The sequence below is a fragment of the Cornus florida genome, unplaced genomic scaffold, assembly GCF_030987335.1.
Source record: "Cornus florida cultivar Cherokee Brave unplaced genomic scaffold, ASM3098733v1 CherokeeBrave_3.0.0_Hap2_Chr08, whole genome shotgun sequence".
Taxonomy (NCBI): Eukaryota; Viridiplantae; Streptophyta; class Magnoliopsida; order Cornales; family Cornaceae; genus Cornus; species Cornus florida.
Genome location: NW_026775578.1, coordinates 47895707 through 47913024, shown reverse-complemented (window position 1 = coordinate 47913024; position 17318 = coordinate 47895707). Strand labels below are relative to the sequence as shown.

At 35.3% G+C, this 17318-nt stretch overlaps 1 protein-coding gene across 1 annotated transcript; it reads left to right on the top strand.

The window, feature by feature from the left end:
• The first annotated feature begins 3271 nt into the window (after window positions 1–3271).
• LOC132271626 (splicing factor SF3a60 homolog) lies at window positions 3272–16847 on the top strand. The gene is made up of 13 exons (XM_059773074.1): window positions 3272–3655; window positions 3821–3934; window positions 4263–4367; window positions 5648–5790; window positions 6081–6177; window positions 6955–7119; window positions 8609–8680; window positions 10062–10220; window positions 10490–10567; window positions 12469–12597; window positions 14758–14904; window positions 15680–15875; window positions 16342–16847. The coding sequence occupies exons 1-12, from the start codon at window positions 3482–3484 to the stop codon at window positions 15824–15826; spliced, it is 1530 nt and encodes a 509-aa protein (XP_059629057.1). The 5' UTR covers window positions 3272–3481; the 3' UTR covers window positions 15827–15875; window positions 16342–16847.
• The last annotated feature ends 471 nt before the right edge of the window (window positions 16848–17318 follow it).

Here is a 17318-nt window from a genome sequence, read left to right as displayed (position 1 = left end):
TACTATGGGTCAAACTTACAAGAAAATGAACTATTCAACTACAAAACAAGGTTAACCCTTCAGAGTTGGCCTAGCGGGTGAGAATTGGGGTTTTGATGCCTCATAAAATATTAGGTCTTCGAACATCTGAGTAAGCAATTTTTGTGAGATACCCACACGAGTTAAGTTGTAGTCAAACTAAATAATAATAGACTTACCCGGCGCATGTGGCTTGTGGGGTGTTTCGTGTGCCCTCAGTGAATAAAAAAACTACTAGAAGGTTGCATACCTTTCTGTACGCTCTAAGGTCCAAGGATGTGGCCACGTCATCGAGAGTAATAGTGAGGGCATACTTGTCAATTTATATCCAAAACCTAATAGAAAACTTGGAAGTAGACCTGTCGAATCGGATTCGGACCGGATCAACTGATCTGATCCGATCCGATTCGATAATCCGATGGATTATTCTTTAATCGATTCATGTCCAATACTCATTTTATCGGATGTTTGATCCAATAAATCTAATCCGATTATAAACTTTATCTTTTGCATTTATACAAACATAAATTACGCAAATTGATTCAATATTCAAAGAAATTAGATACCAAATCTATAATAAATGATTTTTGCTACTGAAAATATCGATCATATCTTCCATGTAAAGGTGAAACCGTGAAACAAAAGGATCAAAATTCGGATAAAAAAGATAGATTGAAATGGGTCCAGTAACAAATAATCAGAATCTCCATAAATGAGAAAAAGAGAGATAGAAGGAGAAAATAAGAAAATTCTGAAACAACTTTTACTTTTGAAAGATGAAAAATTAGGATTTGTAATAGAGAAAAGAAAATAAAAAATAGGCTTACACATTCATTTCCCATTCCCCATTGTGCTTGTAATAGAGGGAGAAGAAAAGAATCAGAACTTCCTCCTTCCCCATCGCGCGTCAATAGATGACTCTTCTTCACTTTCGGTTCTATCTAGAACTGGAAGCACGTTATAGACTTACGGTGCCGTCTATGGAGTTCTCGCGTCTTCAATGTATTGATATTAGGGGTGTGATCCTATGTGCGTGAGGACCCGTAGTAGTGTTGTAAATATAACATTTTAATTATGGTTTTTCGTTACATAATTTACATTTACACAAATCTAATATTTGAAAGATATATATATATATATATATATAATGTAAATATAATTATATATTATTTTAGTCGGATCGGATTAACCCAAATTCATATCCGATTTGTTAAATTAACGGATTCGGATTATTATCGGATTATCGAATTTTTCACTCAATTCATATCCAACTAATTGGACCGGATTCTAATCGAGATCCGATCCATTGACGGGTCTACTTGGAAGTGCAAATCTTAAAATGCTCTCTCTAACCAACCATGTAGAAACTAGAGAGAGAACACACAAAATGGCGTTGCTTAGAAAAGCTGCCAGGGCATTTGCCATGTCCCTCCACCACCACCTCACTGCTTTTTCTCGTTCTGCCTCACTCCTTCAGCACAGGCCATCCCTCCTATCCCCAAAAGTCTTTCAGTACTCATCATCTTTCTCACTCTAAATTTCCACGTTACTGTTTCCTTTACATATATATATTTATATATATATATGTTCATATACATATAAGTATATATTGATATTCGGGTTTTGGATTTCGGATTGCTATTAATCAATTTTGGTTCCTTTTGGATCATCCATCGATGTGTTTGTTTAAACGCTTATGTGGAGCTATCAATGAGAAAAAAGTGTTGTCAGTACAGCATATATGCTAGAGACTAGAGTTATGTTATGATTCAGTTGGATTTAATTTTTGTGTGTATTCAGATCAATAGACCGTTAATGTAACGACTCATTGCACCACATGGTATGATATTGTTCGGATGACTCTGGAAGTTAATACACTGTCAGACTACCACACTGGCGAGATACGGGTGCACAAATCCCACATTGCCTGGGTAGAGGAAAGGTGAAGTACTTATATGTAAGTATGTTATCTTCAATTGGTATGAGGTCTTTTGGAATAAAACTCAAGAGCAAAACCGCGCTGGCTCAGGCTCAAAGCGGACAATTAACGAGCCTAATTGTATTTTTACAGAACCATGGTAGTCTAGTATAAAGCTCAAGAACATGCCATTGTAGACTTATTGTATAAAACTACAACACCATTGATATTATGATACCCATCGTTGAAAAATCTGAGTCAGAGTTTGAGACACCTATAATTTCCTATTGCTTTTTGAGGGGACATTCAAAAAAATTTATAATGTTAGGTTTTTTGGAATTGTAGGAAGTTTAATTTTAGTTTAAAATATCTACTATATTTTTTTTAATCCCAAATTTAAGACAGTGTGAAAGCGATATCTGTTGAGAAGAATTGTGTGATTTAGAATTAAGGAACAAAGCTGCATGTAATCATAACTTACACTTTTAATACAAAATATAAAGGGTATACAGTGCATTTAACGATATGCTTTTTCAGCGAGATAGCAAATTATTATTTTTTCTATATTATATTTATTCATTTTTATGTCGTGATAATACATTAGCTATAATCCATAAGTTGTTGATTGGTACAATAGATAATATAATTGACACCCTATTTTTTCCTTTGTAAATTTGGAAAACTACTTGGTATTTCAATCCGTTAAATATGAATGTGATTAATGGTTTGAGACTCTTACACGTTCAAACTTTATTATAGTAAATTTGTGGAGAAATTACAGTGATCTTCTTAAAGTTTGAATAAATTATATACTAGATAAATTATTTGACTTTTATTACTTTAACCTCCTCTTAGAACTTGGCATGTGAAAAATTCAAAAAATGAATAAGTTACTGTTTTCTTGTGTTAAAAGACATCAAAAAATTTATATTTTGATATGAAATAACAAAAATATTATGAAATGCCATTGAAATGCAAAATGTCAATTTTCACACCAATTTCATATTATTTAATTTTACAAAAATACTATCAGTGTTTACAAGAAGGAAAAAAAAGGGTATTAATATTAGAGTCTTTTGGTTTGACGAATTATTTATATTAAACTATTAGTATTAAATTAGACTATGGTAAGGAGGAGGTCAAAAGGCGAAATGTTCTATCTATCTATAATTTGCTCAAAATCGGGAGGTTAGTGTAACTTGCCCAAAAATAAATTTGTTTCCTTTCAAATTGAAATTAAAAAATTTCAAATATTTCCAATTTCAAATCTGGTTGGTTCCAAACACGGAATAATTTCTTCTCAAACAAGCACGGTTTATTCTGTAAATAATACGACACCGTGTTTCACCGTCTTGAAGCTCGCGAATTCGCAAGACCCTATCCCTCTTCCCCCAAACCCTGGTAGGCTGGTGCCCACCCATCTGCACACTCTCCTCAACCTTCACTGCAACTTCAGGCGAGAGAAAGCGAGAAGGAAGAGTAGAGAGGGAGAGGGGGGTCTTCTCCTATTAGGTTTCACAAAGGTTAATCCAGAGGAGAGAGAGGATGTCGTCGACCCTACTGGAGGTGACTCGTGGGGGTCACGAAGAAGTCGAACGGCTAGAGAGACTCATCGTGAAGGATCTCCAGAACGAACCAGCAACGAGCAAGGATCGCCTCTTCCAGAGCCACCGTGTTCGCAAGATGATCCACCAAATTACCTCGACAACGCACAAAGTCGTAAGTTTTCTCATTCTTCTCCATTGTGTTTGTTTTCCGAGAAACCTGTTTCCTTTTTTGATTTCCTTGCAGTTCTTTCATTTTCCTGACCACCAGTTGGTATTAAAATGGTCAATTAGTATATTTGAGTGCTTCCTCTTGCGTAAATTATTGGGTTTGTCGCAGATTGAGGTTTACGATGACAAAGATAATGCGAGGAAGGATGAGATTGCTGCTCTTGGAGGCCAGACAGCCACTGGAACGAACGTGTTTAGTGCATTTTATGACAGATTAAAAGAGGTAATCACTAGGGTTTTGTACTTTTGTCACTGGTTTTATATAATATCTAGGGTTTTGTACTTCTGTCACTTGAACTTGAGGTAAATTGATTTCAATCTCTTGATAATTGGATGTTTAGTTTAGGTATAAAATAGAAAGATATTTGAACTTGAGTTTATGAAAGTATTAGCTATTGGGTTTGCTTCAGCAAGTCACTTAGGTTTACTATAAAACTTGAAGATGTGAGAGAGGGGTTGTGTATCTTTATATCCCTACTTTTTCATGTGCGAACTTTATCTGAATTGCTTCTATATGCCAATTCTTAATGCAATAATTGTAATATGTCCAGATTCGTGAGTACCATAGACGTCATTCTGCTGCACGTGTTGTCGATGCCAATGAGGAGTACGAGGAGCTACTCAAAGAGGAACCACGGATCGAGTTCAGTGGAGAGGTCTGTATGTGTGTGCATATGTGTGCACTGCGGCATGTTTCTCTGTGCATGTGCAAACTACATTATCTTCTGATTTTATATGACATGCAATATTGGACTATATGCACTATGACATAAAAAAATGCCTAACATCGTTTTGGAAAAACTCTGCATGATGACATTTGGAAATCAATAATGCTGTTAAAAAATGTTTAGGTATGAATTTTGTAACTCTATGCTTACTGTGCAAAAGTGTAATGAATGATGCAATTACCATATCTTAACGTTAACTAGTTTGTTGCACAGCATCATGACTTCTATTTTGATAAACTTACTACTGTTTCATTTTGTTTCCCCTTAAGAATCCTGATTATCACTTTGTGATATGGCATTAAACCTCAACGGACAATTTGTGAATAAATTGAACTACTTTCATAATTAGTTTAATAATTGATGGATATTTATAATAGACATCCTTCCTTCTTCTTCTTCTTCTTCTTCTTCTTCTTCTTCTTCTTCTTTGTTTTTTGGTAGGTTAGGGTCATACACCAGCTATGCCCATGGTTTTGAGACTCGGCAAATCTTTATGTATAGGCTGAGTCGTAATGAAGTTGGCTAAGTCCAAGTCTGATATTCACCGATATATTGGAATTTGGATCTCATCATACTAGTCTTAGTCATTAGGGACTTGGCTGACCCATCACAGCTTCCGATGGTTTGCAACATCTAGAAAAATTCACGATCGCATCTTCTAGTACAGTTATGTAATGCTCATTACACCCCTTGCCCATTACACTGAGACTGCATTCGCTTCTCTGACCGTGACGTAAAACCTTATTTTGATTCTATGGGGAGTTGGACACTTGACTTCTCATGTAGAAGAGGATGAGATACAATTTGAGTTGTGGCTGAGTGGCAAGTTAGGCATGCTTAGTAGAGAAAAAATTTATCACAGTGCCATAATTTTGACGTTATACTAGCTCTCTCTCTCTCTCTCTCTCTCTCTCTCTCTCTGGTTCATATTGCACATCAGATTAAGCTTATATTTCGTTCATTATAGTCAGTGATGTTTTCCTTCTGCTTTGCCTTTAAAGTAAAGCTGGTTCCTGTAGTTGCTTTTGTAAGTGCAATGTTTCCCCGTATTGAATGGACAATTTTTTTCATTTTAATTTTTTTTTTGGTTGAGACTTTATCTTTTGCATTTAACCGAACCATGGCAGTAGTGTGCCTTATCATTCAACTTGTAGTCTTATGAAATTCATGTTTCATGGTCCTCAATTTATTTGAAATTTCTTTTTCAGGAAGCCTTTGGACGGTATTTAGATTTGCATGAATTATATAATGTTTATATCAATTCTAAATTTGGGGAGCCCATTGAGTACTCTGCTTACCTTGACGTTTTTTCACAACCACATAAGATTCATCGGAAACTGAAGTTAACAAGGTAAAATTCTCTCTCTCTCTGTGTCTCCCTCTCCCTCTCTTTCTCTCTTTCATCCCAATGTAGATGGTTCATCCTATTTTTAGTTTGCTTTAGCGATTTATTTTGGCTACATCTTCAGTTTGCTTATGCATGTTATTAGCGTTATCTCCCTCTTAGGGGTATTTTAATGACCGGTTCTGTAGGAACCGGATGATTCTATTTGGTCAAATACATAGCAATAAATCTCATATGTTCCTTCAATTGTTTGCATGATTAAAGATCTTTATTTTTATTTTTTTCTTTGGTTTCAGGCAATACAAGGAGTATTTGGACAAACTAATGGGGTATTTAATGCATTTTTTTGAGCGGACAGAGCCCTTGCAAGATCTTGATAGAATTTTCTCAAAGGTTCAAATGCAGAAGAACTCTTTTCTTTTAGTTGTATTGTTTTGTTATTAAGTGGCTAGTTATTTGTAGCCATGGCATATCTTTTTCCTGCAATTTTTTCTTCAACTGATGGAGAAAATATCAAATCCTAAAGTAAGGAGGAATTATTAAAATCTTTTAGTTGCATCAACAGTGACTAACTGCAGCAAACAAAATTCAGAAAATAGTCTTTTTACAATAGTAAGATAGCCTAGAGCCACTCCAATCACCATTGGGACCTAGATTTCTAAAAAGAAATTGAGGAAAATCCTGAAGAATGGCTTGTGAATTGATAACATCTCGAAATTATATTGATTAAGACTTGTTACAATAAATAAATAAAAAAGTGGGTTGTCCTTTTACAAGATCTAATAAGGACTTTTAATGTAAGGGCGGGCATATTTTCTTTCACGTGTGGCCTTTCCTTTAGCTTCATTGACATCGGCGAACTTGTTCTTGCTTTGTTTGCCCACCTCGACAAACTTTAGAACCCCCTTTCAGCATTAATAGTATCTTTTCACTTCCCTAAGTAATCACCTAGTAATCCACAAGCTTAATTACTACTCTATACTGAGAAAAAGAGTGACTTTGGAACAGCTAGCTTGGTGTTGTGAGCTTGACTTCATGTTATTGGTTGGGGTGGTTTTTCATATGGAAGATGAAGACAAATTCGTCATATAAATTACTCTTGGAATGTGCCTTTCTCAGTTTCAGATATTTTTTCATGTGTTATTTTCTGAAAGTTCTGTCTCGTGGCAGGTAATAACTGAATTCGAGGAGCAATGGGCTAATGGCAAGGTACAAGGTTGGGAGAATGAGGGTCAAGAAAATGGACCCATTCCAGTTCAGCCTACTGTAATTGATCTTGATTATTACAGCACAGTTGAAGAGTTGGTGGAAGTTGGACCTGAGAAGTTAAAGGAGGTAAGGGTACTCCTTTGTAATTAGTAGTGCAATTTATTGATACTCTTTTAGTTAGTTGTTCTCAGTTATTCAAACTTCCAAAATTCATTTTCTGAAGCCTTCGTTTTCCAAGTTTATGGTCTTTTTGGATTAATTAAATGTTTGGTTGGAAGGAAGGATTGAGGAAGGGTGGAAGAGAGAGTATGGATAAAAGAAGATTCCCTTGTTGGGTTGGAAGGAAGGGAAGAGATGAAGGAAGCAAGGAGGGATGAAACATCCCTCTTACCCACCTTTTTTCATCCCACCCATAATTGGGCGCAAGAGCGGACAAAAAGATAGAAAAACTAATCTGTAAATTTTAAATGTCATTTTTAGCCTTCAATTATCTACAAAATTATAAAAACTCTACTTCTCTTTCTTTCTATCAGACAAAATAAGGTGTCACATTTTCCATCCTTTCCATTATCCCTTCCATCTAACCAAACAAAAAGTGAGGGAGACATCACCCCTTTCCTAGAGATGTCTCCTCCATCCCTCCTACGAAAAGGAGCATAAAGGATTTAAACTGAGGATGGATCTATTACATACTAGAGCGCCACATGCTATGTACCCAGTGAATGGTTAGTTGAGTAGGTTGTTGGGGTATAGTGGAGGGAACTGCTGTGATTGCAAATGGTTCCATTGTGTAATTTTTTTTCCCAAACAATGGTAACAGGGATAGAAGAAAATACCTTTTTCTTTAAATGCACTAATTTTAACACACACAGCAGTGTTGTGAACCAACTATAGTTTAGTGGCTCCCAGACTCTTGTCTTGCTAGAGTCTTGAAGTTGGGCATTCATTTACTCTTGGAGCGTCTGTTTCTTTGGCAAGCTTATTTGTGTGTGCATTGCTTACATACATGGTCTAAATGGTAGGCTTTTGTTCTTTTGGGGAGCTTTTGCTTTTGTTATTTTGGACTGAGGTCTATTAATGAAACAATGCTAATAGATGTTGATGCCTAAACATGAATTGGGTATTCCATGTGTATTGAAGTGTCCACTTAGGATAGCTGAAAGCATATGGATTTAGTACTTGAGTACCTAAAGAAATGAAAATGCACCTTCCTTCCTTTTTCTTTGATCTGACCCTCCTAGTCAAGGTTCTGAATTGGTTCTTTTAAATTGTATTCCTGGTCGGGACTAAATTGAAGTTTTACAGAATTTTATGCAGTTTGATGAAATACAGGCGCTGTATCAAAATATCTGACAGGATCAACATCTCTATTTATTAAATTTTTAGACATCTTTAAATTAAATTTGAACATTATAATCTAAGAAATTAAAATAAAACTTGATTTCTTGGTTTGGGTGTTTACAAATGTTTCAGGGCCTCATTAGTATCTCTAAATAGGTTGTGTTGATTGTAACATGAAAACCTTTTTGAATAGAAAGAACGTTTTTTTTTTTTTTTTCCCCCTTCTATGTGCCGTTTCTATCTATTAGTTACTACTGTATAATTTGCCTGGTAGGCGTTGGCTGTGCTAGGACTGAAGACGGGTGGTACTGTTCAGCAGCGTGCAGAGAGGCTTTTCCTTACAAAGGTAATTGCACTCCTTCCTTTACCTTACCAGTCTTGTATTTGTATAGTTAACATCTTTTATTTTCTTAGAGTAATTGTTGGCTGGCTCCTTACAGTGATTTAAACTCTTAACTTGTCTATCAAAATCGGTACAGTGATAGAAATTGTTTGATTTGGGCTCATGATGGGGTAATATGCTATTTTCACCTTATATCTGATTAATTAGTCATAGGTCTTAAAGCTAAATTCAGTCACAAAGTTCAGTACCCAGGAAGTTCTAGTTGACATATTACACTTATAATGATTTCTACAAATTTGGAGGTGGTTGAGATGGACGACATTGATAGGTTTAGGTAATAATGAGTAATAGTGACAGATTCTTTAGAAATCTGACATAGGCATTCATACATGTACATGACTTGGAACATAATTTAGATCTTTATTTTGAAAAGTGCCATCTAGCTCTATCAACTCAAGATATGACCAAAAATGGCCAATTGGGGAAATACAAGGTTTGATGAAAGAAATGGTTAGACTGATTATTGGACCTCTGTCACATGGAACTTTGACATTTCAATGGTCCTGATGTTATGCATTTCACATGTCTATGGGTATTTGATATTTGTCTAACATGCGTACTTGTGGACTTGTACTCCATAACTGTCCGAAAAGGAATATAGGTACACTATTTCTAGTGCACTAAGAAGTTTCTCAGGGTAGTTTAACGGGGATTAGCCCCTTAAAGGGGTGTATATACTTGGCATGAGAAAAGGAGAAAAGTTCACTTGGACCTGCAAATCGATTGCTGGCTCACTGTAATTATTTAACCATCGGAACTATTTTTTGATGGGTTTGATTGCATGGTGTTGGGATGGTTGGAATGGATACAAACCTAAGCTTTTGGTATTCATTGAACTACATATTCATTGTTTATTTTAAACTTTTAAATAGTTACCAAGAAGAATATAATGGTTAGAGGTCTTAGACACTGAAATATCTATTGGATCTCGCGTTGAAGCTCCATAGGATCTTGTGGATTAATGACCTGCATGGTGATAGACCTTAGTGGCTTGACCTTCAACTGCTACAGTGATTTGTTAGTCTAAAAGAATGAGACGGATCAACATTCTTATGAAGGCTAAATTTGGTACTATAGTTTAATATTTTTATTTTTCAAAATATAATTTTTAGGAGTAGACTCCAAGTCTCAAACATGTTTCAATTTCTAAAATTGTGCAACTAAACCATGGTTTACAAATTCAATCTACTTCATACACCGGATATGGCCTAATTTCCCATTTGAGTGCTTTTCAACTTCACTTTATTCTCAAGTTTTTTTTTTCTCTATTTAAGAATTCAATTTGACCTGCATATTCATAGCAATCTCCATTCCTTTTCTGCAGCACACGCCTCTTGAACAGTTGGATAGGAAACATTTTGCCAAAGGTTTACATAGGTCAGAGCAGAATGGCATTGCTGCAGCTCCACGACAAGCTGACAATTCTAAAGAAATTGCCTTGATGGAAGCCAAGATGGAAAAATTATGCGACTTACTGCATGAGGTTAGGATTGCTGCATACTGTACTACTTTTATCAAAAGCGTCCAAAGTAATTTTTTAATCCTTGTTTTACTAGCTGTACTAATAATTACAGAGAGCAAGGGAGGGAGGGAAGGCTATTGAAGCCATGATTTACTCACCTCTTGTGTATTTGTAGTCTCCATTCAAACATCACTGTGCATGTGGAAACATCATTGTGAATGATTGAAGATGTAACCTATCTGGAGTCTGGTGACTGCAATTTATATTAAAAAATTATGCCCGTTTTGCAGACAATTTTGCGGACAAAGGAAAATGTTGAGAAGAAACAGGCTTTGACATATGAGGAAATGGAAGCAGAACGTGAGGAGGTGATATAAATTATTTTATTGTATTTTTTATTTCCCTTTTTCCCGTCCTCCATAGAGTTATACGGAAGAGTTGTTTCTTATATTTTCTTAGTGGTTGCTGTATTGATGTTTCTAATGCAGCTTTAGTATGTAGTATGTGTCTATTCTCAAGAACAGAGTTTCGAAATGTTAAAAACTGGCTCTAGCTTTTTATTTATTTATTTATTTTAATTATTTTATTTTATTCAATTGAGTTGAGTTTGAGAATTTGAAACCTTTTCTTATATGGCTGTAACCTTAACCTTGGGGGGGGTTTGGGTTTGCTAAGGAATTTTAGGTGGAATTCCTAGATTTTTCTTTTTCTTTTTCTTCTCTTTGATTACGATTCTTGAATTATTATCCACAAAACCAGAAGTGTCCTTATTCCATTACCAAAACTTCACCATTTTAACCCTTAATTAATCCTAGTTATTTCTTTTAACGTTGAATATAACACCATAATCATATGAATCTTGCTGTCCAGAATCTTTTGCTTATGGTGTCAACAACCAATTGGTTTAAAACCAAGCAAACTCCATCCCTTTTCAGTCCACAAGTCCTCTTAACTTCTTCCTACTCTTATAAACCCTAAACCTACAACTTTTCTTAATTCTAATCCACCATAAACCTAACAGTAAGCTGCATTAATTTGAGTTTCCTAGTGATGTCCAATGCCAATGGTCACACAAGATAGGGTATTGATGCTGCTGGCCACTACCAATGCTGCTTATTCTTCTTTCTTCTGTCAATTGAAATAGAATAAAGATTTCAATTAAAATCACTTGATAAGGTGAACCAATTTAGATTATTTACTCTAGTTACCCCATTTTTGTAATATTTTTACACATCCCTTTAACCCACTTCTGCATATTTGTTTCGCACTTCACATGAATACATTCACATTTATTCATTTTTTATTAATACCCAAGTTCTTTATTATGTATGTGTAGACAGCATTGATTTATTAGCACACATAGCTTGTCCTGAAATACTTTTAACCAGATTTTTGTAAGTACATACCGAACATGGAACACCACTACCTTTTTTTTTTTTTCCTTCTTCCTTTCAGCATTATGCTTATGTTCTGAATAACAAGTGCACTATTTTCAGGAAAAAAGGTGTTGCAAGCATAAAAATTATAGTCACTTATAAGTATTGCCGTGTGCTGAGTGTCGTTGATGCCTTACTTTCTTGAGACACAGCGCGCCTGTATTGTGTGATATCCTGTCATTGTCATGCTTCATATGTATAATGTGGTAATAGTTGATAACATACGATGTCTTGTTACAATTCATGAGTAGCATCACTGTTGGCACATCCTTTTTCAGATTTCTTGTTTGATAAGCATTGTGCTCAGATTAGTTATCCAGTTGTTAGACAATACCTTATAAGTTATGAATAATTTGTAGAATTGGTTGTAGAATTCCTTATAAACTAATAACAGTTTTTTTTTTCTTTTTTTTTTTTTTGTAATTATATTTTTGTTCTCATCATAAACGGTTATCAAATTGGTTGAATGAATATTTTTACAAGAGAAGGTTTGATGGTAGTGTTTTTTCTCTTTTTTCCCCGAAACTTTACCAAATTATACAATAATTTGGCATGGTCTATTCAGTAGCAGATGTAGGGTGTTTCTTATCCTTAATGTATGTAATAAACTCAACCTTTTAAAACCGAGTTGTACTAATGAATTGCATTGTCTCGGGACTTACTAATACCCTGACTGAAATTGGTAATCGTTGTGCACGACTGCACGTATAAGATGAAGTTTTGTCTTGGTACATATTTATGTTTTTCTTATTGAATAAATTTTATTAGGTAGATTGTTTTACTGTCAAATAAAAATGTTCTTTTGAATTTGATTTTTTTTTTCTTAACTTCAGGATGAGGTACAAGCTGACACGGAAAGCGATGATGAAGAACAACAGATTTATAATCCCCTTAAGTTACCAATGGGTTGGGATGGGAAGCCTATACCATACTGGTTATATAAGCTTCATGGCCTTGGTCAGGTAAATTTCTTACAAGTCCTTTGAGCTAATTTTTTCTCTTCTTCTATTAATATGAATTTTTTTTGCAGTAAATCAAGATTCCTGTTCTTGTCAATCTACATTTGTTCCTTATATATATATTTCTTAAATGCTATATGCTTATGCAGATATCCTTTCCCTTCAATTTGTTTTTGTCAAAAAAAAAAAAAAAAAAAAAAATTGTACTTAATCTAGAAAGGAGCTTTTCTTTATATTGGATATCACATTGATGCATTTGGATTGACATGTCTAAAAATGATAGTTGAATGATAAAGGGATGGCAATAAACCGTTTATATGCAGGTAAGCACCCCCAACCTGGTCTCAATCAGGGTAAGGACCAAAACCTGACATGGGTTCAGACTTCAGAGTGGGGTTAGTTCAAGACAGTCCACCCTACCTTTGCCCTGACCTGGTTCTTATATTACCTGGACTTCGATAAGTGTGTTGGGTGTGGGCATGTGTGTATTTGTGTCGGAACTCTTTGAATTCCAAATCTTAGGTTACGGGGATATGTGCCCAAAAGTTGGATATGGGTACGTAGACAAGTACTACACAAGTAAATGCATTATACGTTTTGGGGTAAAATGCAAAAAACCTCCTTGAACTATCATCATTCTGCAAATAGCCCACTAGTGGCAAAAAACCCCTATATACTACTAAAAGTTTTCAATTCATCCACGGTGTTAATCCTGCTGTTACTGAATAAATGAGACCACTCAAATGACTAAATTATATCCTATTGTCAAACATTGTCGTTTGCTGAATTTTTTGACATTTGCTCAACTAAATTAAATGACCCATTGACCGTCCGTTTGAAGGATGATTCACTCCATTACTTTTTCTTCCTTATTGTTTCTTCTTCTTCTTCTTCTTAAACCCCAAGGTCCCCAAGGCATATATATATATATATATATATATATATATATATATAGCACCAATTTGGTTGTTCATAAAGTGATTTTCATAAGACCTTCCTTCTCTTCTATCAGACATTCTTCACACACCCTCTCTGCTCGACTCATCTGTGAAGTCATCTTCCTTCTCGCCTCTACAACACCACACTAAAGCCTTTTATGAGAACTCTTTTACACGTTTTTCAATTGCATGCTCCAAATTTTGTTAGTTGCTTTGAGGAGACCTGTTTCTTCAAATTTAGTCCCAAGTCCTTTCGTGTGGTTCATACTGTCAATTGTTCAAGACTAATCTGTCAGCTACTTTAACGACGACACTTCATATTGTGCGGTTTATCTTTTCTTTATCGCTATACATGTATAGTGAGCTTATAGAATTGATGTATAGAGCCTCAAAAGGATTTGATTGATTATGAATTCCAATTGTATAATAATAGAGAAATCTTCACTTCTCAAAAAAATAAATAAAGATCAATAGAGAAATAATCTTCACTTATCAAAAAAAGGAGAAATCTTCCCTCAATGTTTTTTCTGATATGTCTAGAAGTGCACATTTATTTATTTTCTATTGCACCATGAGTTATCTAGCACTGATTCGATCTAATGCTCTCTTGCTTTGTAATTTTTCCCTCATTGATGATGGATACGAACCTATACAGCATGAACTTGCAGTATACAAAAAGATGGTGCTTCATGTGGATAAGCTATTACTTGCACATGGTGTTTGTTGGAAATTTTAAAGTGAATACAACTCGATTTTGATGAGTAAAGGCTTAAGATCTTTAACCTAGAGTAATGTTGTACCATGTTTTTACATTTAGACTTAACGTAACGAAAATTTAGGAGATAGGTTGGGCAGTAGTGGGTAAAGAATGGGTTAGAGAGAGGAAATGGAAAGTTGATTCTACTATAATTTGAGAAAAATCCCCCCTCTTGGGCCATTTTTTTGGTAAGCGTGGTGTTGTGATCCAATGGTGAAGCAGAAGATGATGGTTCTTGTTATATGTGTTTTATTAAAGATCAAAATTTCTGTTTCTTGCTTGTCATACTACTAATGTTATTCATTATTAAGATGCATCAAATTGTGTCATGATATAGTAATGCTTACTGCTAGAAAGTCATTTCGGGGAGTTAATTCTTGTATTTTCAACCACTTTCATTTGTATTGGATGACAGTGGCATAGTGCTTCTCTATGGACTCTTAAGACTTTCTTTTGAACGCATTACAGGAATTCAAGTGTGAGATATGTGGGAACCACAGTTATTGGGGCCGCAGGGCTTATGAGCGGCATTTCAAGGAATGGCGACATCAGCATGGAATGCGTTGTCTTGGCATTCCAAATACCAAGAATTTCAATGAAATCACATCAATAGAGGTATGCGGTCCCTGCTCTTATCTTTTGGGATGCAATATATATATCTATAGTAAATTTCATTGTGTGAACTGATCTCTAATCTAAAGTGTGTCTCCACTTGTCGCTTATACATAGAGATATGCAAGGACACATGACCTATTTAGCCAGTCAGGTTTATATTACAAGCCACCTGTTCATTCTGTCAAGCCCTAAACTTGGCGGAAAAATAAGAAAGAAGGAAAGTTTAAAAACCAATCAGTCCTTAAATCATTGACAAGTAACTGCCTGTATAGTTACTTCCTCAACTCATCTTTTGTAAATAGGAAATTGATTATTTTCTTCAAAAACAACTAAATTTGTTGTTATTTCTCAGAAAGGAAAAACTATGACTTTGGTGTCTATTTTATCTCTACAATCATTAATAATAGCATATCAGTGGTACTGTTGTAATGTTGGACTTGTGTTATGTGTGTGTGTGTGGGTGTGTGTGTGTGTGTGTGTGTGTTTGCATGTACATGATGTGTTGGCCCTTTATTGCAGCATTTATCTTAGGTTCTATTTGGATAATAGCTGGTCTTCGAGTCCATAAAAGCATATGTGGTTTCGCTAACTTTCTATAGAACATTGCGAAGGCCCGTGTTCTTATGTGTGGGAGTTTTTTGAGCTTCTGCATGATGTTGGATGTAAAATTTACTTTTGCGCCATTATCGATAGTTGGAAAATTGCAGTCATCTTCCTTTCTTGTAGTTTTAATTAATGTCAAGTCTGAAACCCCACACTCATTCCGCGTATACAGGAAGCAAAGCATCTATGGGAGAGAATACAGGAACGGTCAGGAGTGAACAAATGGCGCCCTGACCTTGAAGAGGAATATGAAGACAGAGAGGGTAACATTTACAACAAGAAGACGTACACTGATTTGCAGCGCCAAGGACTGATTTAATGATAAACAGTAGTTTCAGATCATTCTTCCTTCCAAATAAGTTTCATGGGTAATTATTGCCCCTTTTTATTTATTTATTTATTTTCATTTTGGGGATGAACCCGGAGTATGCTTAAGTGGAAATATGGAAATTCTTATTGGTCTTAGACCACTCTGATACAGGCCCCATAATGAAATTGTCGAGGCTGTAAAGCGTGATAATGATAATCAGAAGTATTTAAGTATTTTGCTATCTTCTTGTGGCATTGATTTAAACACTTTACCCCAATCAAAAAAAAAAAAAAAGGTGAAAAAAGAAAGAATTTTATGGATAGCAAATTATAGCTCGAAGTTATTCCTGCTAGGACCCTTTTTCCCCCCTTCCCCTAGGATCCTGTGTCCCCTCGAGGCATCGGTTGAATGCTCAAATCCAAACCCTTCCCTTTTGTTCAGTGTAATAATTTTCTCTAACTCTTAAAAGTGTTTGTTCTTTGTTTCTTGCTCTTGAAGCTTATATCCTCTCTTTTGAACTGTAGGAACTAGGAAGAAAGATCTCAATCAGTCAATCTGTGATTTGGATCTTTTTAATGCTTGTGGAAGGGGGAAGAGAGAAGTAAGCAGACAGATGTGTTTGGATGGTCAAGAATGGATATAATAGCATCTGTCCCCCAAATGCTCATTAAAACAAAGCAGCTTTTAAGTGAGATACTACTACTACTAGGAATGCTCAAGAGTATTTTGTAGTTGTGTAGGATATTTTTATGGAATGAAGTTGTAGTTATACCTTCAGTGGTTTATTGATTGTAATATGCCATCAACACCCTCATGCTTCAGTGGGCCACATTTTGTATCTCTATAATTGTAGGATAATTGTCTTTGGGAACTCAAGTAGTCAAGTTTTACTGATTATAGGAGCCTTTTCATCTTTTATGGACTGCAGTCTAGCTGCAAAATACCTCCTTGATCAAGGTTCCTCATCGTGATTGAACTGTATCTGGATTCCGAGTTCCGAGTTTTACGGGAATGCTCTCTTCAACATCGATATGTTCTTTTGCATTGCAATTCTTTCCTGCTTTTTGGTAATTGATATATGAGGAATATGTATGATAATTTTTTTGGGGGTAAAATGATCTGAACACCCCATCAAGTTTGCTTTTATTACTCGCAGATTAAACTAGTGAAAAAAGAGAAGAAAGCAATCCTAAAAAAGAGAAGAAAGAAAGCCTAAACAATGTCCATATAAGCTTCTTTCTCTCTTCTAAAACTCGACCAGCACCGCCTTTCCTTTCTCAGAGATCGTCCTCCTTTCTGTTCTCTTATTTTTCTACCACCAACACCGCTACCAACAGTAAACTCAGCACCTCCTCGACACCCCCTAGCAATTGCATCACCGGTAAAACATTCGTTAAAAATTCTCAATGAAATTCTTGAAATGCATACCCTTTAAAGCCAGGTAAGCCTGAATACTTGAAAGAATCCCAGAAAGGGTACTGAAAAATTAGAAACACGAAAT

What these genes read in the sequence shown, in the direction of transcription:
- LOC132271626 (XM_059773074.1), top strand. Translation starts at nt 3,482, where the DNA reads ATGTCGTCGACCCTACTGGAGGTGACTCGTGGGGGTCACGAAGAAGTC. An exon ending in TTTATGACAGATTAAAAGAG is followed by an intron (nt 3,935 to 4,262) that starts GTAATCACTAGG and finishes TAATATGTCCAG; the next exon opens with ATTCGTGAGTACCATAGACG. An exon ending in GGATCGAGTTCAGTGGAGAG is followed by an intron (nt 4,368 to 5,647) that starts GTCTGTATGTGT and finishes TTTCTTTTTCAG; the next exon opens with GAAGCCTTTGGACGGTATTT.